General features: G+C 37.6%; 1 protein-coding gene across 7 annotated transcripts in view; it reads right to left on the bottom strand.

Moving 5' to 3' along the window:
- Ipo11 (importin 11) overlaps positions 1 to 23,920 on the bottom strand; it is a 172,799-nt gene that overhangs the window by 123,183 nt on the left and 25,696 nt on the right. For all 7 annotated transcript variants that reach the window (XM_085676742.2, XM_087896878.1, XM_048442968.3 and 4 more), the window contains 7 exons: positions 16,155 to 16,287; positions 14,302 to 14,360; positions 11,927 to 11,975; positions 10,544 to 10,614; positions 9,090 to 9,282; positions 8,269 to 8,421; positions 1,572 to 1,615 (listed from right to left, as the gene is read on the bottom strand). In XM_085676742.2, coding sequence (XP_085532868.2) covers positions 1,572 to 1,615; positions 8,269 to 8,421; positions 9,090 to 9,282; positions 10,544 to 10,614; positions 11,927 to 11,975; positions 14,302 to 14,360; positions 16,155 to 16,287 — 702 coding nt within the window. The remainder of the gene's footprint in view (positions 1 to 1,571; positions 1,616 to 8,268; positions 8,422 to 9,089; positions 9,283 to 10,543; positions 10,615 to 11,926; positions 11,976 to 14,301; positions 14,361 to 16,154; positions 16,288 to 23,920) is intronic.

Genomic DNA, 23,920 nt, shown 5'->3' on the forward strand with positions numbered 1-23,920 from the left:
AGCACACCATTATATCAGTGTATAAAACTGTACAACAATTCCTTTCCTTTTCATCTCTCTCTCCTGAAGAGGCAGCTTCTGCCTCTCTCCATCCTCCCCTTCCCCCCCCCAGTGCGGGAGAATTGTCTGTATTCTGTCAATCATACTTTAAATAAACGCTGATTGGGCAGGCAGGAAGTAAAGGTGGGGCAATGAGAACAGGAGAATGCTGGGAAGGAGGAAGCCCATTTCTCCCCAGTCCTGCTGAGACCACAAAAGAAGCAAGATGTGACCTACCCTGCCGAAAATGGTAACAAGCCATGTGGGCTATATAAGTTATAAGAGCTAATATGAAGCCTGAGCTAATGGGCCAATCAGCTTATCATTAATATAGACTTCTGTGTAATTTCTTTGGGGCTTGCCGGCTGTGGGAACTGTGCAGGACAGAAACCCCAACAAGCAGGCCCTTACACCCCCCCAACCTCTGTTTCTGTTTCTCTCTCTCTGCTCTTCTCCCTTCCCCTCCCTCTCTCTCTGCTCTTCTCCCTTCCCCTCCATAACCCACTAAATAAATACCCTCTTTTTCTGCAAAAAAGAAAAAATCAAAAAAACAAACTATGAAACAATAAAAAATACTTTATTAAAAATCAAGGTACCTCAAACCGGGTGGTGGTGGCACATGCCTTTAATCCCAGCACTCAGGGGGCAGAGGTAGGCGGATCACTGTGAGTTCAAGGCCAACCTGGTCTACAAGGGCTAGTTCCAGGACAGGCTCCAAAGCTACAGAGAAACCCTATCTCGAAAAACCAAACAGAATTGCCTTTAATCCCAGCACTCAGGAGGTAGAGGCAGGAGGATAGCTATGAATTGAGGCCAGCCTTGACTACAAAGCAAGTTCCACGACAGTCAGATATTACACAGAGAAACCCTGTCTCAAAAACAAACAAACAAACAAACAAACAAATGCAAAGTATCAAGCCTGTAGTGGTGGTGCACACCTTGAATCCCAGCAATCAAGAGGAAGAGGAAGGCAGATTTCTAAGTTTGAGGCCATCCTGGTCTACAGAGAGAGTTCTAGGACAGTCAGGGTTTCATAGAGAAACCCTGTCTTGAAAATCCAAAAGGTAGGGGCTGGAGAGGTGGCTCAAAGGTTAAGAGCACTGGCTACTCTTCCAAAGGTCCTGAGTTCAATTCCCAGCAACCACATGGTGGCTCACAACCATCCAAGATGAGACCTGGTGTCCTCTTCTAGCCTGCAGGTATATAGAAGACTGTATACATAATAAATAAATCTTTAAAAAAAAAAAAAGAAAATCCAAAAGGTATCAAAAAGAATTTTACCAAGAAAATATAAAGGGGGTCATTCTAAAGCAAAAGTGGCAGATTTCATTTAAATGTTTTCTATTTATACAATGACAATTATTTCTCAAACAAATTAACAAAGAAAATAGCAATCTACCATCATCATCCTAATTTAAAAAAATTCAGACTAAAATCCATAATTTACAGTTAACTCTGTCCAACTCCAATGTGGAATTGTCAATGAACACTCAAGGGCTTCCCCATCAAAGTTTCTTCCCATTAATACTCACCCTCAAACTGTATTTCCAAGAGTCTCCTCCTGTTTCTTCCACTGCTGCAATTAAAAACATGAAAAGTAATGCTCTCCAGAAACCTAAAGCGATGCTGCCAAAGCGTAACACTCACGTGACTGTCTGAACCCTAACACTAGATGTGCATCCCTGAGAACGTGAGATTATATAAATAATATAGATTATATATTCCTCCAGCTACAAACCACATTTCTGTACTTTACAGTCTCCATGAACCGCTCATTTAAATACCTTTTAAGCACTCTTGCTTTCTCAAAAAAAGAAATGTGGGGGAAAAAAAGCTCAAACTTCCCGCATTTCCCCAACAGATGAAAATACACAATGTGGAATTACAACTCTGAGAATCATTTAATGCTTGCAGTCATAATGCTCAAGTTAAAACTTGTCACACTTCCCACAAATTTTCTGTATGTTTAAAGTTATTAAAAATACTTTAGAACAAAAAAACCCTAAGAATTCAATATTCAAAATTCATTTACACATTATAAAATTATATACACTACATTAAAAAAAAAGTAATATTGACAGAGCAGACCAAGAATGAGTGACCAGCCAGCTCCCCAGCTAGACAACACAGTCTCTAGGTCTTAGAACCAGGGACAAAACCCCAGGCCCCACCCACACAAACACTAGCCAGCCAGCAGGCAACCCCCCTGCAGGCAGGCTGCTCCAACATCCCCCATCAATCCCTGTAAACAACAAGTCTCACCCTGACACTGAACCTACCCATCCCCATAACTTCAATGGTTCACTGAGACACACACTGCATCTGCACAGAGCAGACCAAGAGCAGGCTCCTAAGACATATACAGCAACTGCCATGATCCATCCAAGAGTAAATCCCTGAGACACAGACATCGATCGACAGTAAGGATTGGACCAAGAGACAAAGACACTGACTGCACCAATTGGAGGAAGAGAGGGGTAAGTGCTAATGCAAGAACACATTCAACAACCTAAAGGGCAATATGATAACACCAGAACCTAGTGGTCCCACAACATGAAGACTGAAACATCGTAACTCAAAAGAAGAAAAAAATAACCTTAAACATAACTTTATGAAGATGAAAAAGACCCTTAAAGATGAAATGAAAAATTCCCTTAAAGAGATGGAGGAAAAGAAAACAACTGGAAGAAACCAGTAAATCTCTTAAAGAGAGCCAAGAAAACCAAGAAAAAGCACAAACAGGTGAGGCAAACAATTCAAAAAGTTCAAGACTTGAAAATTGAAATAGAGGAAATAAGGAAAAGAAAAACCATTTCTGAAAATGGAAAATATGGGTAAACAAATATGAACAACAGATGTAAGGTTAACCAACAAAATATAAGAGATGGAACAGAGAATCTCAGGAGCTGAAATACAATTGAGGAAATAGATTCATTGGTCAAAGAAAATGTTAAATTCAACAAACTCTTAACACAAAACATCAGGGAAATTGGACACCATGAAAAGAGTAAACCTAAGAATAGGGAAAGGAGAACTCCAGCTCAAAGGCACAGAATATATATTTAACAAAATATAAAAAAGTTTTCTACCCTACAGAAGGATATGCCTATGAAAATCTAAGAAGCTTAAAGAACACCAAAAAGACTGAACAACAACAACAAAAAACAGTCCCCTTGTCAAAATAATCAAAACACTAAACATACCAAATAAGGAAAGAATGTTAAGAGGAGCAAAGAAAAAAGGTCAAGAAACAAATAAAGGCAGACCTATCAGAGTTACTCTCAATTTCTCAATGGAGACTCTGTCAGCCAGCAGGTCCTGGACAGATGTGCTGCAGACACTAAAGAACAAGGAAACAAGCATACACTATACCCAGCAAAGCTTTCAATACCATAGACAGAGAAAACAAGACATCCTATAACAAAAACAGATTTAAACAATACGTATGCATAAATCCAGTCTTACAGAAGTTACTAGAAGGACAATTCCAACCCAAGGAAGTTAGATAGACCCACGAAAACACAGGCAACAGATAACCTTACATCAGTAAACCACAAAGACGGGAAACACATAAACACTACCACCAAAAAGTAACAGGAATTAGCAATCACTGGTCATTAATATCTCTTAGTATCAATGGACTCAATTCACCTTTTAAAAGACACAGGCTAGAAGAATGGATAGGAAAACAGGATCCATCCTTCTGTTTTGAAAACACATGAAAACACACCTCAAATACAAAGACAAACATTACCTCAGAGTAAAGGGTTGGGAAAAGATTTCTAATCAAATGGACCTAAGAAACAAGTGGGTGTAACTATCCTAATATCTAACAAAATAGATTTCAAACTAAAATCAAACAAAAGAGATGAAGAGGGACACTTCATACTAATCACAGGAAAAATCCATCAAGATCAAGTCTCAATTCTGAACATCTATGCCCCTAATACAAGAGCACCAACATATGTAAAAGAAACATTACTAAAGCTTAAGTCTCACATCAAACCACACACACTACTAGTAGGAGACTTCAACATCCGAATCTCACCAACGAACAAGTCTGTCATTAGCAGAGAAATAAGAGAAAACTAACAGATGTCATGACTCAAATGAATTTAACAGACATCTATAGAACATTTCACCCAAACACACACAAAAAAAATATACTTTCTTCTCAGCACTTCATGGAACCTTCTCTAAAATTGAACACATACTCGGTAACACAGCAAATCTCAACAGAAACAAAAAAATTGGAATAGCCCCTATATCTTTTTGGATCACCATGGTTTAAAGTTAGAATTCAACAACCACACTAACTGCAGAAAGACTCATGGAAACTGAACAATGCTCAAGTGAATCACCCCTAGGACAAGGAAGAAATAAAGAGAGAAATTAAAGACTTCCTAGAATTCAACAACATACTCAAGCCTATGGGACACTATGAAAGCAGAGCTAAGAGGAAAGTTCATAGCATGAAATGCCTACATGAAGAACCTGGAGAACTCTCACACCAGCTACTCAACAGCACACTTGAAAGCTCTAGAACAGAAAGAAGCAGAGTAGGAAGAGCAGATGACAGGAAATAAACAAATTGAAAACTGAAATCAATAAAATAGAAAGAGAGAGAGAGAGAGAGAGAGAGAGAGAGAGAAAGAAAGAAAGAAAGCAAGCAAGCAATACAAAGAATCAATAAAACAAAGAGCTGGTTTTTTGGGAAAAAAAAATGAACAAGATAGACAAACCCTTATCCAAGCTAACCAAAAGACAAAGAGAGAATATCCAAATTAATAAAATCAGAAATGAAGGGGGAAATAACAAAAGACACTGAGTAAATTCAGAGAATCATTTGGCCATACTTCAAAAACCTGTACTCCGCACAATTGGAAAATATTTTTTAAAAAAAAAGACATTTTTCTGGATAGGTACAACATACTAAAATTAAATCAAGACTAGGTGAACAAGTTAAATAGACCTATAACTCCTAAGGAAATAAAAGCAGTCATCAAAAGTCTCCCAATCAAAAAAAAATCCGGGACCAGATGGTTTCAGGGAAAAATTCTACCAGAACTTCAAAGAAGAGCTAATATCTATACTCCTCAAATTGCTTCACACAATAGAAACGGAAGGACATTGCCAAACTCTTTTTATAAGGCTACAGTTACCCTGATACCCAAATGACACAAGAACTCATAAAAGAAAAGGATAACCAGCCTATAATACATGACCCCAGAGAAGCTAGGTAATAAGGAGGACCGTAAAAGAGACATACATGGATCCCCCTGTGAAGGGGAAACAGACAAGATCTGAGAAAATCGGGAGCATTGCATTGGGGGGAGGGGGAACACGAGGAAACAGGATGGCTGAGGTGAAGAAAGAACAGAAAGGGAGAGCAAGGAAAGGGCTGTCTTGATTGAGAAAGTCATTACAGAGCTAGCGAGAAACCTGGCACTAGAAAAATTCCCAGGAATCCACAAGGATGACCCCAGCTAAGACCCTAAACAATAATGGAAAGGTCCCTGAACTGGCCTCCCCATGTAATTGTCATCATAGAACCTTCATCATACAGTTGATGGAAGCAGATGTAAAAATTCACAGAAAAGCACTGGGCTGAGCTCGTGGAGCCAAGTAGAAGAGATGAAGGAGCAATATTGTTATTCTCCTGGGGAACTGCATTTCCCAGGAGGCCCCTATGTGCAGGCGCAGAGTGAAGCATGGTCCACCTGACTCGAAAGACTTTATTTCCCAAAAACACATGCACCCACAATCCAACACAGACGCAGAAGGCAGCGTCTGATGCGCATACGCTGGGCTGGTCTTTAAAAGGCAGAGCCGCAGTACCCCTTCCTGTTTTCCTCTTTTCCCCTTCCTGTTTCCCGCTTGTACAGTCCCCACGCCCCTTCCCTGTAATAAAGTTGCCCGTGGGTCTGTTTGTACCTCGTGGTTTCTTTTGTACTCCGCAGAAACAACAACAAATATGAGCAAAGGGGTCAAGACCATGATGGGGATACCCACAGAAACTGCTAACCTGAGCTAATGGGAACTCACTGACTCTGGACTCACAGTGGGGGAATCTGCATAGAACCAAAATGGGTCCTTTGAATATGGATGACAGTTATGATGCTCAGGCAGTCTGTAGGACAACTGGCAGTAGGACCAGGCTTTATCCCTAGTGCTTGAACTGGCTTTTTGGAGCACAATCTTTTAGAGGGATACCTTGCACACACTAGATATAAGGAGGAAGGCCTTGGTCTGCCTCAAAGTGATGTGCCAGATTTTGTTGACTCCCCATGGGAAGCATTACCCTCTCTGAGGACTGGAAGGAGAGGGGAAAGTTGGAAGGAGCAAAAGAAGGGGAGGGAGTGGGAACTGGGATTGGTATGCAAAATGAGAAAAGATTGTTTAAAAAAAAAACAAATTTAAAAAAAGGAAAAAAATAAGATTCTAGTTAGAAAAAAAGGACACATTGTGCAATGAAATAATCTATTTTCCAAATAGCTTAAAATAACTCCTGAATAAAGGCAGAAAGGTTAAGTGTTCCCAAAAGTTTAAAGCCATATTAAAATATTGAAGAAAATGTACAACTTTGGGCATCTAGTCAAAGTAACAGAAAGAGGGTAAAATTGCCTATGTCCTGGTGCAGCCAAGGGGCTTCACACAGAGGTATTATATACATGTATTCACGCATGTCAATGTGAGTGTTATATGTGTGTCCAATTGAGTAGGGGTGCATAAGAGCATATAAGTGGTGTTTTCTTTAATGACTGTCCACCTGCTACAGGGGCACAGGTCTCACTGGGCCCAGACTCTCCACTTAGGCAAATCTAGTTAACAAGTTTGCTCAGGAATTCTTTGTCTCCACATCCTGCACCCTGGGATGAGAGGGGCACCACTATGCCGTGTGGCTTTGACGAGGGTTCTAGGGATTCAAGCTCTGATCCTCACAGTCCCAGAGTTAAAACACTGTACTCAAGCATCTATGCAGCCCCACACAGACGCTTCATTAGACACAGGATTCTTCTGTTTTCTATAACAACCTTGGCAGACTTATGCTACTCATCAATCAATTACTAAAACTCACAACTGTTAAGGAATATGAAGATGAAAGAAAACAGCATTTTTAACAATTAAAAAAAAAAAGAATTCCCAGGTGCATGAAAGATGGTTCAGAGGTAACAGTGCTTACTGCCTAGCTTGACAGCCAAAGTTTCTTCCCTGTGGCCTAAAGAATAGAAGAAAAAAATTGGGCACGTAAGTGTATCTACTCACTAATAAGTGAAATGTAATTTTAAATTAAAAAAAAAATTTAAAAAACAAGGTTGGGGTAGAAGATACACTTTTCCTGCCCTATAAAAATTAATATTCAAGCCAGGTGGTGGTGTACAACTTTAATCCCAGCACTCGGAAAGCAGAGGCAGGCAGATCTCTGTGAGTTCAAGGCCAGCCTAGTCTACAAGAGCTATTCCAGTATAGGCTCAATATGCAGTCACAAAACAGAAACTAACCTATAAGAGACTAGTAATCAATTCTGTTTTCATTCTAAACTACATAACACAAGCTATTTTCTTTCTTTTTCTTTCTTTCTTCTCCTTGGTTTCTTTTTGTAGCTTTAGCTGTCCTGGAACTTGCTCTGTAGACCAGTCTGGTCTCAAACTCAGAGATCTGCCTGCCTGCCTGCCTCTGCCACTGGAGTGCTGGGACTAAACGTGTATACCACCATGTCCAGGTAAGGACATCTAAAAATGTTACAAGTCTCTTTCTAGAACAAAACTGTGTAATGCATCTGAGTAAGTAACTTATTGTCTACTTGTCACTCTGTCTGAAAGGGTAAGAGAGGAGAAGTTAGTTGTGCAGCAGCATACACACATTAGCAACTGCACCACTGGAGCTCCATATTTCACTTTAAAAAGGCAAAGGTGTACTGGTGCAGGCCTTTAATCCCAGCACTTGGTTCAAGGCCAGCCTGGTCTATATTGTGAGTTTCTGGACAATCAGTCAGAGCTAAAGAGTAAGACCCTTAACAAAAGGAAGGGAGGGGAGGAAAGGAGAGGGGGGGAGGGGAAGGGAGGGTAGGAGAGTAGAGAAAAGGAATGGACAGGAAAGAACAAGAAAAAGAGCCAAAATCAGAAATGCTATATTAAAATGCAATGTTTTTGCCCCTATCATTCAAACACATACTTGTTTATGAAAGACAGAGATAAGTCATGTGAAAACTGAAAAGTTAATTCTTACTAAAGCCTTCTGGATCTTCCTCCCACATTGTCAGTTCTTCTTCAGTTAATAAAAAATAATGAGAGACTAATCTTCGGCATATCTCTGTCAACGTGGGATATGTGAAGAATGCCATCTTAATCTTGTGGGCTTCAATTGTTTCAGGGCTGCTATCTAGAAAAATAAAATTTCCAAGTTAATAGATTAGTCATTCTCTCTAAGCTGGATTTTTTAAGTAAAATGAAAACTACTTTCAGAAGAAAAGATATACTTCAGTATGACTCTCTTCACACATAGTATGAACCTATTTTAAAGGTACTCTTCCCATTATTTGTAATGCATCAGTCCATTAGTCCAGCTGCATCCTAACCACTGTAATTTATACACAACTGCTATATTGTTCCAACATACAAAATGATCCATCTCTTCCATTCTTCCTACCTTGCTACAAGACTTCCTTATTCACCTTCACACCTATACAAAAAGCATTCCAGACAACACAGCATATAATTCAGCCTTGTCTAAAAACAACTCTACTTTGTAAGAAGTCAAAGTTTTATTCTATAAAGAATAAGAACAAATAGTAATAAGGAGCTGTGAAGGCTATTGTGGAATATAATTCCTAAGTTTTCTAAATTTCAAATCATCTACTGAGCTATAAAAACAGGTCAGGAAATATAAACAATTTGACTTTAAAAGCCAATATTCACAAATTAAATTGTAAAGTGTTTCTTATAGCAATAGGATTTTCATATTAAAATGAATTTCACAAAATTATATTAAAATAGTAATTACATCACACTTGGACTAAATTTTTTTTAAAAAAATCAGTGGAGTATTACCTTCAAAATTTTTGGATGGCTTATAAGCATAATTTTTGACAATCATCTTAATAAGATTCATGCACTGGACAATGAATCGCTCAAACGTAACACCTTCACCAACTTCAGTAAAAACATAGCTTACAGAAAATTCCAGTGACCTCTGAATTAGGGGAGTAAATGAAATGGGGTGCTGATCCAAGAAGTCCAAGAGCTATAAAGAAAAGAAAAACTTGAATGGTATTTTGTACAAAATCTTTATAGAATATATTACTCCAATTTTCTAATAAATATTTAACTAGTTTTAACCTTTATGGGGACTCTGGCATGACGGATTCACATACACTATAACCCTTCTTGGAATATATCACAAGTCATAGATTTTTTTCATATGAAACTCATATGAACTTTCTAGAATTCTAATGCAGAGACCAAAAAGATCCTATTACCTTGGTAACAATGAGTAGATGCAATATAAAAAAAAGTTAGGTATATATTACAGGCTTTTTAAAAGAACAATAGTAAGAAGACATTAAAAATAAGATTGCCTTCTTTATGAACCATATTTGAGTTCTAGGACTGTCAGAGCTACACAGAGAAGAGCCTGTCTCAAACTATATAAATAAATAAGAAAGCAAGTAAACAAGCAAACAAACAAACACACACATCAGCTTTCTATTGGGTTTTTAAAGGTTAAATTGATTTGATTTTGATTAATACTACCTAGAATGTAAGAAATGAAGATACTGACATTCAAATCTAACCCCAACAATAAAGCATTGATAAAAGAAAAAACAGATATTCTGACCATCTTCAAGTACCCATTTTGTGTGCAAACAGTCTCCAATCAGGCCTTCCTAAGTGATAGAACACATTGTTTTTATTTCTTCCAATTCTCCAAGCCCCGATTTTCATAAAATATTATATAAAACTGACTTTATCAGGCATTGGGCAGTACAACCATGAATTCCATTCAAAAGATGTGGTAATTGTGATAATACTCTGATATTCATTCTGAATATACTCTGATATTATAGTTACCAGCTGCATCTGATCCACTTCTGGCTGGACTGCTTTTTCCTTTTTTCCCCTTAGATCTCTAGTAGATCTAAGAATAATGAACTTTAGAAAAATCAACTTTATAGTCATTATAGTTGATTTTCTTTTCCCAGTGGTGCTAACAAAACGGAAGGCTTGCTGCATGCTAAGCAATCCATCAAACACTACGTAACCAACTCGAATTGATTTTTTACAGCCAGTCAACTTACACATTATGACATTTTGCAGGTAAATTTAAGTACTATACATGCTCTTAAAGTTAAAAGATAACAAAGGTGATTTCAGTTTTCCAAAGACTCAAAACATGTTCTCTTTCATTAAAGTAAAAACTATACAAATATACAAATATATTTTCCTTTCTAAATATGAGGTGTGTTTCACTTGAAAAAACATATATAACAAAAAAGAACACTTACCACTTTAGTGAAAAGAATGATGGTTTTTTCCAGCCTATCTCGACATACATTATCTGTACCTATACTTCTACCTATTAAGAATATATAATTCAAGTTTTTAATAGTCTGTAAAATTACAAAAAGCATTAAAACTTTAACAAAAGAGATATTTCCATAAGAAATTCATGATTAAAAAAGCAGTAACAAGATTTGTACCTAATAAACAGAGTAACCATCAATGTTACAATAAACAAAATTAATCCTAAAATATAAAGTGAATACATTTTTAAATAAAATATTTTTAGCAACAAATTACAAATCACATTTTAAAGGACTAAATCAGTTGTATTTGAAGTATTTTTCAAACACAAAGAACCTAAAGAATAATGTATTCGTTATTATTTTGTCATACTTTACAACAAATTTATTCTGAAAACTCTTCCTCCTAATCTGCACATTCTGGATACTGTCAGTTCTCAGTCCCTTTGCTCTCTCACAACTCTCTACAACCCGCTTTGACATATACCTCATTCAGCTAACTTTGGTGCAGTCTTGGTGATGACCAGGGCAAAAGGACCTGGGTTTTGTTTTGTTTTGTTTTTAATTTAACTACACAATACAAAATGCCTGGCAACAGGTTCAATGAAGTATTTGCTATATTAAAAATGACAAGCATAAAATAATCAACAACCCCTACAAATGAGATTAAGATTCAGATAGTAAGTGTCTAAACACACTCATTACACACACACACACACACACACACGAGTACAAATGTATTCCAAGCAAAGATGTTCACAATCACATATATGGAAGAGACAGGATAACAAGTCACCAGAACAACACAAACATAAATGCTAAACTTTCTTTATGGAGCTTTGGATTACAAAAGATTACATAAAGTATCAACTGAGAAAGGACATTTATATCAGTGATATATAAACTATACTAAAAGAGATAATCTACAATAATCTAAACAGGACTGGGCATATCCTATACATATTACTTCTTAAACAAAATTGCCATGCCTAGGGCAGCAGTATTAATTAAAGGAAGGAGTGCACAGACAACACACAATTTTAGGAAAGGCTTTCCTCTAGTCTTAGGACAAGTATATGGAGGCAAAACTAAGCTTCTGATTCAGTCTCAATAGTTAGTTACCAACTTCTAAGACACTCAGTCTAGTCACATACAGGTCTGTTAACTACCAAGCCCTCACTCAGACAGTCCAAATGTGACAGTGACACACATCACTATCTACAGATTTGCAAGTAGAGTAGAAGCTGCTGATGAGTTAGGAATAACTCACTAATCTATATTAACCCTCATTAATCCTAGATGTTAATGAATAATAAACAGTAATGAATGTCAGTTCTGAAGTCAGCATGCAATAGAAGTACTTACTGCACTCCAGAAACTGTTTGAGACGCTCAAATATTCCATGTAAAAAACCCTAGAAAAGAATACATTTTAAAATGTCTTATGTATTCTGTTATAAACATAACCTTACGCTTTTTGTCAAGGATTCTAAAACATCTAGCACACAGTTTTTATAAAAGTAACTGAGAGAGCTAGATTTGCTCAAATATGCCTAGAAGCCCAACAGTCTAGAGACTGAAGGAAAAGGATCATGAACACAACAAACTCAAGGCCGACACATGCTAGGCAAGTCCTGTATCACTAACGTACATTCCTTTTATTTTGAGATATGGTCTTGCTTAAGTTATTCAATCTATCCTCAAACTTGCAGTCTTCCTGTCAGCACATGCCAAGAAAATGATATCACAGGTGTGCATCATGCTCAGCAACAATGTATCATCAAATGCAAATCAACAGGAAGAGCTAACCTCTTCAATATCTTTTAGGAGGCCCTAAATAAATGTACTACTTTCCTCAACTTCAAGCAGCCCCCCAAAATATTCCCCACAGAACATATAAACTGGGCTAAACTCATCATGCATTTAAGAAGATATTAACATAGATATAAGCTTGTGTACAGAAGAAAAAAAGAGATGGCTATATATCAACAGTGAATATATAGTACAACTGTAGCAGGCTGAATGAAAATGGTCCCAACAGTCTCACTGAATGTTTGGTTTCCAGTTAGTGGAGTGTATGGGAAGGATTACGAAATGTGGCCTTGCTGGAAGAGCTGTGTCACTGGGGGTGGGCTTTGGAGGTTGCAAAAGCCCATGCCATGGCTGACATGGGATGCCCTTCTGTATGTGTGAATATATTTTATTACCATTGGCTAATAAAGAATCTGACTTGACCAATAGCCAGGAAGAACAGAACCAGATGAGAAATCCAAGCAAAGATATAGGGAATTAGAAGACAGAGTCAGGGAGATGCCAGCAGTTTCCAGGGAAGCAAGATGTGAGGTAACAAGCCAAGAGCCTCGTGGTCAAATATAGAATAATAGAAATCGGTTAATTTTAGTTGTAAGAGCTAGTTTATAATAAGCTTGAGCTAATAGGCCAAACAGTTTGTAATTAATATTAAGCCTCGGAGTAGTTATTGGGGACCTGGCAGGCAGGAGAAAAACCTTCATTTATACAGGCTGAGTCAGCTGCTGCCTAAAATTCAGGATATAAGTTCTCAGCTACTGCTGCTTCAGCGCCATGCCTGCCTGCCTGCCTGCCTGCCTGCCTGCCTGCCTGCCTGCCTCCATGTTTCTTGCTGCAATAATCATGGACTACCCCTCAGACACTGTAAGTAAGCCCCCAAATGAATGCTTTTTTTAGAAGCTGCCTTGATCATGTTGTCTCTTCATAGCAATAGAACTGTAACTAAGATAACAACCTATATGGGCTTGTATAAGGTTGTTTACACACACATACTGTTTACACACACCGTTAGTTTGTAGGTTGTAGTGGTTTGAATGAGAATAGCCCCCATGGATTATATGTTTAAATACTTGGTCCCCAGTTAGTGGAACTGTGTACAGGGAAGAGGTGTGCTCTTATTAGAAGAGGTGTGTCACTGGGGAACAGATTTCAAATTTGTAAAGACTAATGACATTACCAATGTCCTCTCTGCCTCCTGCTCGCAGATCTAAATGTGAACTCTCAGCTGCTCCTGTCAAAAAAGTTTTGTTCCACCATAGACTCCAACCTTCTAAAACCATAAGCCCAATCAAATGCCTTCTCCATGGCTTTGGTCATGGTTTTGATTTCCTGTCAACATGCCTTTGCTCTAACCTTCTGAAACCATAAACTCAATTAAATGCTTTCTTTTATGAGTTGCTTTGATACTTGATCATAGCAAAAGAATGGTGTTTTCATTTTACAGTGCTAGGAGTCTAACACAGGGCCTCACATTATGAGAAGGCAAGCATGTTATAACCAACTATATCTAAGGCTCATGTATTTATTCATCAAACTTGTAAAGATCAAGTATCACTGTTATGAAAAAAATATTTCATTTTTAAATTTAGAAAAATATCAAAGACTTAATTGACAATTTAGAATTCACCTAATGATGTTAAAACAGTATTCAAAATCTTAGGAATTTACTTCGACTTAAATTCAAATTAACGCTGTCAGTGTATCCCACAAATTGAAAGACTATCCTAGGCCATTTCCCCTCCTTTATGTAACAGCCACTTTGATATGGTGAAAGCAGACAACTATAAAATTTACTTTAACATAGAGACAATGATTAAAAAAAAAAACACAAGACCTAGATGGCCACTTAATAAAAACTATTCTAAATCAACACTAGATAAAAAGTAAGACAGTCAGAAGAAACATCAAACACTTTCCCGAGGTCTTTCTTACCATCACCTCCATATTCTTATGAGGTTCCACAAATCCATTCACAGTTAACTTACGCAGCACTGAAAAGCAAAGAAAGTTTCATTTGAACTGTATTTCTTCATATTTTATTCTACTACAAGCATAATTATAATGAATCTGAATAACAAACTCAATCAACTCAAAGATACTTCTCACTTAGCAGATACAGACAGGTAATCATCTGAGTGAGTACAAAACCTGGTTCTTCTGAACAAAATGAACAGTGTTTGTTCTCATATGTCTCTATACTAGTAAAATTTTGACATTGAGGGTAATTTATTCTTAGGAATGTTAAGATACAACTAAAAGCTTCAACGTTAGTTTATATGAAAATATAGTATGTCTCCTAAAACCAATATAAAACTAAATTGTTTCCATATCTGGAATAGAGTGCTTAATTATGAATATTACATCTTATAGTAACTAAAATCCTTATGCACAGGGCCAATTAAGATAACGGATTTTGAATCTGAGACAGGTTTAAGTCCTTTCTTCAGTACTCTATTACTTAGGGCAATTTTTCTATATCCACTTTCCTCAGGGAAAATGTGGTTACTACATCTGATTTCATAGTTACTAAAAGATTCAACAGTGCAATTTATGTAAAACAGCACAATTTCACAAAAAAGATGATAGTATGAGACAATCTGGAAGACTAGAGAAGAACACAGAGCTTCTTGAATACCAGGGGAAGACACTAATGTTGAGCCTTATCCCAGCTTAAGACAAAATTAAAGTCACTTTATTAAACAAGCATTGCTATCTATATTACTATATAATTATTTATTGGATAGTGTTCATGAGCCCAAAGACCATATATTAAAATTAAATTTAGGCTCGGTGTAGTAGTGTTGTACATCTTTAATCCCAGAACTCAAAATGCAGAGGAAGACAGAGCTCTGAGTTTAAGACCAGTCTAGGTTACCTATATACTGAGTTCCAGATCAGCCTGTGTTGGGAAAAAACAAACAAAAAAAATTAAGCTAGGCATATGATTGTCTACAGTCCAATTTCTTAAAATGTGGACAGTACTTTAAAACCATCCACACATGTGTTCAGAGATGTCAGCCTAGGAACTGTGCAGACACTGTCTAGTCAGTTCATGTAAAGGATGTCCTAGACAGTGCCAAGAGTGCACAGTGAGATCCCAAGGTAAGGCTGAGCATGTTTAAAGATCTTATAAACAAAACTGTTTTAAAAATGCAAAACAGGGCTCATTTCAGGAAGAGAAAAACAAGTCCTATGAGGAAAAACAAATAAAACAAAGAAACCACAGTGCCAGCCACCAGACTGGTTTCGGGAAGAAAAAGGTGGGTCAGAAGGTACAGGAAGCGCAGGCTCTAGTAAGACAGGGAACTTGGTTCATGGAAGGTAAGATGAAAATGATGCTACAAGAATGCTCACAAATAAGGTAAGGAAAGCACAGCCCAAAACAGCTTCCCTACAGTCAGCTCCTATAGCCCAGGCAAGCCTGAGGCACAAAAAGGTCAAAGGTCAAGTTTAAGAAAAAGAGACCTGAGAGACACCATTCAACCAAGCATGTTAGAACTAAAACCGTAAGGACAATGTTAAAAGTAGGGCCCAGACTGAGAAATGTAAAGGAAAATAGAAGCACATGAAAAAAACACACTCAGAGGACTGAGGCCAAAGTAACATACAATTCATACATTTGAAATGACTTGGTATTTTGATAAGTTTCTTAGAAAAGAAAAAAAGCTCCTTAGTTCTTATCTTACAGAGAAATCAACCCATTTTTCCTAAGGACAACGGAGAAAGACATCTGTCCCAAGCAACTACTTGGCAACTGTGCTGAAGCACATCTCGTTAAACAGTACCTTTTAAGGACAGTAGTGTTCGCTCTAGTGAACTCAGAACTGCAGATTCACTGCCAGAAGAAATCTGCTGCAGGAATGTGTCTGTATGATGATTCCACAGAGAACAGGCAAAGTTATAAATTCCAGAAGCTAACTGCAAGAAAAAAACATCAAATTTGAACATCACTTGTTTTAATAATAAATTACAAATACAAGCAATTACATTGTGGTCTTATAACAAAAAAACACATATTCACTGAGATTTGAAAGAGTTAAAAAGTATTTATGGTGATGCTTCAAAGATTTCTAACTACAATATAATGATTAGTGTTCACACTAATCATTGCTTTAAACACACACACAGAGACACAAACCTAAAGAATTAATCTCTTAAAACAATGTTTACCCCAATAATATCTATATTTACAGTCTGATGATTATTTTTGGCTTTTTTTTTTTGCACTCATAATGGATTGAAAGCTCAGATTTAAAATAACCATTTATGGACCAACACTCAGTAAGTCACACATGTTGATACACTAGGGTAAATGATAAAGTTAGTCTGACCTTCTGTGTTCCTACTGTAGTTCTCTTCACGGTATTTAAGTATTTAAAGCTAAAAACATACAAACCACATGACTTTCAGACTATGTTCCTAACCAGTACCAATGTTTAAAAACTGATCAATGGGCTGGAAAATGGCTCATTTATATAGCACTTGTCTGGCATGCTTCAGATCCTGATTCCTATCCTTGGCATAAAAATGAAGGGGATGGACAAGCATACACCAGATTCCTTTACTGAGTACACAGTGAGCCTCCACCTGCCAGTGTGACACTCTGAAGCACAAACCAGTGGTATCTTCAACGTCTCCCATGTACACAGTGTACAGATATAGTAGTGGCACATGACTATAACCCCGACCCTTGGAAGGCTGAGGCAAGAGGACTGCCAGGAAGGTAAGGTCAACCTGAGATAGCCTTGTAAAACAAGTAATGTACGAATGTAATTTAGAACAAGTTCAAATAGTCAGAGGATCTTTTTCTCAATACTCTCCATTATCACCATATGCTAAATTCACTAGAAAATGCCTCAAAGTAAAATAAGATTAAAATCTAGCCTGGTAGGTTGGCATTAACCTATAAAATCAGGGAGGCTGAGGCAGGAGAATCACAGACCAGCCTGTCATACACATTGAGACCCCATCACAAAAAAAAAAAAAAAAAAAAGCAAAAGCCTAATTTAAAACAACTAAACTAGGCAAACTGGTGCACACTTGTAACTTCAGGACTGATGAGACTAAGGAAAGAGAATCTCACATTTGAAGCCAAGCTGAGCTACACAGAGACCGTGTCATTAATAAATAACTAATGTAAGGTTAAGCTTTAGAAGAGAGTCAACCATATAGAAACTGGCATTTGCTCAAGAAGGCAAACATTAAGGGAAAATCGGGACACCCTGAATGGTCCCAGGACATTTCAAAATCATGCCAGATTTATATTTATTTATATTTTATATTAAGTGTTTTAAGTAATGATAGCAAATGAACAAAATTATCTTAATTATTATAAATTTTAAGCATAACTTCTGGTACCAGGATGTGGAGGTTCAAATAGGAATGGCTCAGGACTACATGGAGAAATCCTGTCTTGGGGGAAAAAAAAAAAAAAAAACGGCAGTGGTGGTGCACACATTTAATCCCAGCACTTAGAAGGCAGAGGCAGATGGATCTCTGTGAGTTCGAGGCCAGTCTGCCTAAAGTGTGAGTTCCAAGACAGACTCCAAAGTTACAGAAAAACCCTGTCTCAAAAAACCAAAGTGGGGAAAAATAAAACAATAGAAATGGCTCCCCTAGGCTCATAGATTTGAAAATGCTTAGCTACTAGGGAGTGGCACATTTAGGAGTTGAGACTTTGTAGGAGGAAGTGTGTCACTTGGGATGTGGGCTTTGAGGTTTCAAATGATCCAGTCAGGGCCAGTGTTTATCTCTCTTCCTTGATGCCTGCCAATCGATATGTATAACTCTCAGCTCCTTTATCAGCACTTATTTCCTGACCTCTGAACTTGTAAGCCAGTCCCAATTACATGACTTCCTTTATTAAGAGTTGCTATGGTTGTGACGTCTCTTCATAGTAATAGAAACCTTAACTAAGACACAGGAGAAAAGGGTTTTACCAAAACCTACCATCTACACGGAGTGAAGACTACACTATAAATAAGAGCCTCTCTGCTCAATCCCCAAAGTCTAAATAACATATCCTCATCAAAAGATTAGGATAAAAGGAACATTTTCCTCATGGTTGAATCAAAGTCATTAAAATAAATTTTGCTTGTTCCACAAAATCCTTTATATTTAAAACCTGACTCCAAAAACATATGTAAGAAAATTTGGTAATTCAGACAATCAAATAAAACATTTAACTTGGAAGAAGGAGGGATGAAGATCAGGAGTTCAAGTCCAATCTCAGCTATACAATAAGTCTGAGGAAAGCCTGAGTACCTGAGACCCTGTCTCAAAAAACAAAAGAGGGTTTGTGAGAAGGCCCAGGAAGCTGGATCCCCAGAACACACATAAAGAGAAAAATCAACACCACAATGTTGTCCTCTGATCTCTATATCAACACTGTGGCACAATCATGTCTGCACACATCATGCACACATGCATAATTATAAAAACACAGTAAGAGTTATAGATATGAACCAGGCGGAGTGGCGCACAACTTTAATGCCAACACTCTGGAGACAGAGGACGGCGGATCTCTGAATTTGAGGCCAGCATGGTCTACCAGAGTACAGAGTGAGTGCCTCCCTGTCTTGCTTAGGCTGTCTTGGAACTCAGGATCCTCTGATCTCAGCCTCCAGTTACCTGGGATTAAGGGTATTCTCAACTTTGCCCACTTTTACTAACACACACACACACACACACACACACACACACACACACACACACACATATATATATATATATATATATATATATATAATTCTTGTTCTCTTTGAGACATGTCTCAGCCTCCAGAGTGCTGAGATTAAAAGTATATGCTGCCGCCACCACCTAGCAATGATAAAGATCTTAATCTATTAATTCTTCTCTCTCCTTTTTTTCCTTGACTTTTCTCTTTTTTGTATTCTTCCTTTTTGCTAATCCTAAAAATATTACTGTAATAAAAATTATTATTTCAATTTAAAACTATGTAAGTAATATGTTTGACATACAGTAACTATTTCTGAATGGAGACAATATACAACTTTGAATAAAAATAAATGAACAGTATGAAAATGTTTTCTTTAATATTCCTCGTTCAGATCTGGAGCACAGTACCTGAGTAAGGACATCAGACATGCACTAGGCTCCAATATAAGAGTTTTAGGCTAATCTAAAGCACAACAGAAACAGATGATTACAGTGCAGAAGCAATCATATCTCTCTTTGATAAACAGCTTTTCCTTGATTAAACTTCAGTCAGGTTGTCCTAAATCCCTTTGGTAATGAGGTATGAACTATGGCCAGACAAAGCTCCTCTCCCATACACATCTCAGTCACTCTCGGTACTTCGTTAGGTGCCTTACCTCTACAATCCCCATGGTATCTCATCATCCTAGCTTACCTTCAGCAGCAGAATCCTGTCAGGTCAGTTTAAACAGAAATTGCCCCTTACCCTGGATGTTTCCTCCTAGTAACCTGCCAGCCACTCCCACCTTCCCCACCCTCTCCTGATCCCATTTTCTTACATTCAGTGTTGTGCCGACCAATCTCTCCTCCCAAATGCAAGCCCTCCTCTAGTAGTACCTTCTGAATAAAGTCAGTTTTACTATGACTGTCTTTGACAAGCATTTCAGACATTTTCCACAATTTTTTAGTCCAACTGTAAAACAAAGGAAGACTTAAAGAAAGGAACCACTGCCCACTATGATATCCACAAGCTATTCATAACCTTCACCTGCACCAGAGCCTTCAATGATGTCTAATTATAAAGGCTCAGATGGAAAAGAGAAAGTAATGAAGTAAACCAAGTAGGAGGAATAAAAGTATTTCTTCCACATTTTCTTCTAAAAAATGCAGCAGGGGAAGAATATTCAGTAAAACACTACATAAAGAAACTATGTAATAAAACACTCTTGAGAACCGGTTGGCCCAAACTCCAACTGGTTAGGTTCTTTCTAAATAGAAGACAGAGTGCCACCCACTGACAATTTGGTGAATTTAGCTCAGATGCTCACACTTAACTCCTTTCAATATAAAAGTGAGTCATTCATTATAGTAAGCTTAACTTGTTTTTGCATTTCAAGTATTCTTAAATACTCAGATCCACTGTCCTCAGAATTCCTATTAGAAAAAGTTAGCAATAAAGTATTAAAGCCATGGAACTCATAACTTGTAACGATGCAACAGATTGTAAAACCCACGACACTATCACCTGAAACTAATCAGCAAAAAGCAAGTCAACAAGCACAGGAGGTTGGACACAAACAAGATGACTAGTTCCTTCAAGAAACAGCATGAAAAGGAGAAAGAAAGACAGGAGTGAGTGCTACTCTTCTAAACTAATTAAAAGATTCTGAGACAGTACACTTACAGGCTCAAAGTAATCTTGTAAAAATATCTTTGAGAAGAGAATAATTAAATAACACAGGAGTTTTTTTTTTACTTTCCTTAGATGTGATACATTAAATGATCAAAGAACAGTTTTTATAATAGACAAATAGGAAGATAGAAGCCAAGTATGATGGTACATGTCTGTAATAATCCCAGCACTTGGAGAGTAGAGAGAGGAAGATCAAGAGTTGGTCATGAGCTGGCGACATCACTCTGCAATAAAGAACACTTGCTGCTCTTTCAGATGACCCATTTTTGGCACCCAGCACACACATGGTGACTCATAACCATTTATAACTCAGTTTCCAGGGGATTCAACACCCTCTTCTTATCTTCTTGGATACCAGAAACACAAGCCATATACACACATACATGTAGTCAAACATTCATATGGATAAAATAAAGATAAAAAAATTAGGGGGAGTTGTTACAATCTGACTATTGAAGTCTTGGCTGTTCTGGAACTTGATATGTAGACCAGGCTGCCCTAGAACTAATAGAGATCACCCTGACTCTGCTTGACTAAATAAATCTTAAAAGAAAACAAGAGCCAGCTATGGGACTAGGTTTTTAATCCCCGCACTCAAAAGATAAAAACAGATGGATCTTTGTTAGCACAAGACTAGCCTGGTCTACTCAGTGAGTTCCAAGACAGCTATATTGGGTGTGTATGGATGGAGGGGGATAATCATCCTATACTACATACCAAGTTTAGGGCCAGCCAAAGCTACATGAGACCCTATCTCAAAAGAGGGGAGGTGGGGGAGGTGGCATTAAAACATGCCAAGAACTGGTTGCCTCCAGAGGTTAAAGACAAGTTTCTAATACTGAAGACAATGTGCACTTCAAATATAAAACCCAGAGGACCTAAGCAGGATCTGACTTTAAAGTCTCCTCCTGGAAGACTAGTTTCCATAGGTGGCGCACGCCTTTAATCCCAGTACTCAGGAAGCAGAGGGAGGTGATCTCTGTTGAGTTTGAAGCCAACCTGGTCTACAAACAAGTTTCAGGACTGCCAGGGCTGTTTGTTACCCAAACAAACCCTGTCTCGGGAAATTAGATAGATAGATAGATAGATAGATAGATAGATAGATAGATAGATAGATAGATAGATAGATATAGATGGATGGACGGACGGACGGACGGACGACGGGAAACTAAAGTGCTACTTGAAGACTATCTTGTCATTCTAGTAAGCATTATCAAAAGAAGAGTTTCTGTACTGTAAGTTACCAAAATAAGAGGAGGAATGCTAACAAGCAAAAACCACTCTTTACTGTTGTCTTCCCAGTGAGTTGCAACAGCTATCTTGTCCCTCAATGCCACAAGGCTGGATCCTTTCCTGCCATCTACTACATACAGATAGTCTGTGTCTGCAAATTCAGCTAATCTAGTACACAATGAGAGGTGTTAGTCAACTTTCTCCAAAATATTTCTAGCTCTATCTATTCTTTAAAAAAAAATAAAAATTTTGTTTTATACCTTTTATTTTATTTTGTTTTGTAGATACAGTCTTATTACATGGCCTAGCTGGCTAGGAACTCACAAGGAGGCCAGGCTGACCTCCAAACTTACAGAAATCCACTAGCCTCTGTCTCTCTCATGTACTGGGATTAAAAGCACATGCCACCATGCCCATCTTAAACATGGTAATTTCTAAGAGCATGACTCTTCTTTTATTATTTTTGAGATGCTTTGTTTTTGTAGTCCAGATTCTTGTACTTGCTAGTAAGCACTCGATTACTGTGCTATATCCTCAGCCTAATTATTCATTTAACAGTTACTGAGCACCAACCACCATGTCCAGTTTTCTAGGCTAATTAGCACAACTACAACAAAAGTAACACTGCAGTGATCTGAGAAAATTAAGTGAACATTCACCACAATGTGATCAACAATCCAGCAGGTTTAGTATCGGAGGCTAGGTAGACACCTGTATTTCAGACAGTAGAAAAAGGAACTAAAACTACACTAGATGAAGGTCAACCAAAACACTTAGGAGGCTGCCTTGGCTAAAAACAAGTATCTGAAAATCAAAGCAACATATAAGGAGAAACTATAGCTTTAAAAAGCCAAAATAATTCATACTTTTATTGATGGGTAATATTTAATAAAGGTCAGCTGTAACCCAGAATATTCTACACATCTGACACTGAGAAATCTTTTCATACAAAAGTAAGTCAAAGCTTAAAACATTAGATGGTGTAGGAGATCCTTCTGTATTTGTGTTGCTTTCACTGGTTATTAAAGAAACTGCCTTGGCCTAGTTGATAAGGCGGAACTCAGGTAGGCGGGGAAGACAGCACAGAATTCTGGGAAGAACAGTGTGGCAAAGATGCCATGAATCTCCGACCTGAGACGGATGCAGGTTAGAATCTTGCCTGTAAGCCACATTGACGTGGTGATACACAGATTTAATAGAAATGGATTAATCAAGATATGAGAGTTAGTCAATAAGAGGCTAAGCTAATGCACCAGGCAGTGATTTAATTAATACAATTTCTGTGTGATTATTTCGGGTGTAAGCTAGCCGGGCAGACAGAACAAAGGGTCCCTCGCTCCTTACTACAGTTAGAAGTGGGAATAAAGGTAAGGAAATTCAAAGAAAGATTTGAGTAAATAAACTGTCCATTACTTTAATTCTGATTACTAGAAATAAAGCAAGAATAACTGGGAGTTGCAGTGCACGCCTTTAATCCCAGCACTTGGGATTAAAGAGAAAGGTGGTTCTCTGTGAGTCTGAGGCCAGCTCTACCTACATAGTTCCAGACCAACCAAGGCTACAAAATGAAGCTCTGTGGGCCAGATGGCTCAGTAGTTAAGAAAACTCATTCTTGGAGAGAATCCAGATTCGATTTCCATAGCCCATGTGGTAGTTCACAACCATCTGTTAACTATAGTTCCAATGGATTTGGTGTCCAATTCTGACTTCCAAGAACATCAGGCAATCATATGGTACACATACATACATGTAGGCAAAACACTCATACATGTACAATAAAAATAAATCTATAAAATAGTTTTAAAATAACAGAAATCAAGCTAACATGAGAAAGAACAGCAAAGTAACCAATCCTATGATTATCAAAAAGAATTTCTTTTATACAACATTCTTAGAATAACATGATAGGGTATTTAAAGCAATATTTAGTAATAAAGATAATAAAACAGAATCCCAGCTTAAACTTTC

This window comes from Myodes glareolus, chromosome 15 (genome assembly GCF_982192425.1).
Source record: "Myodes glareolus chromosome 15, mMyoGla1.1, whole genome shotgun sequence".
Lineage (NCBI taxonomy): Eukaryota > Metazoa > Chordata > Mammalia > Rodentia > Cricetidae > Myodes > Myodes glareolus.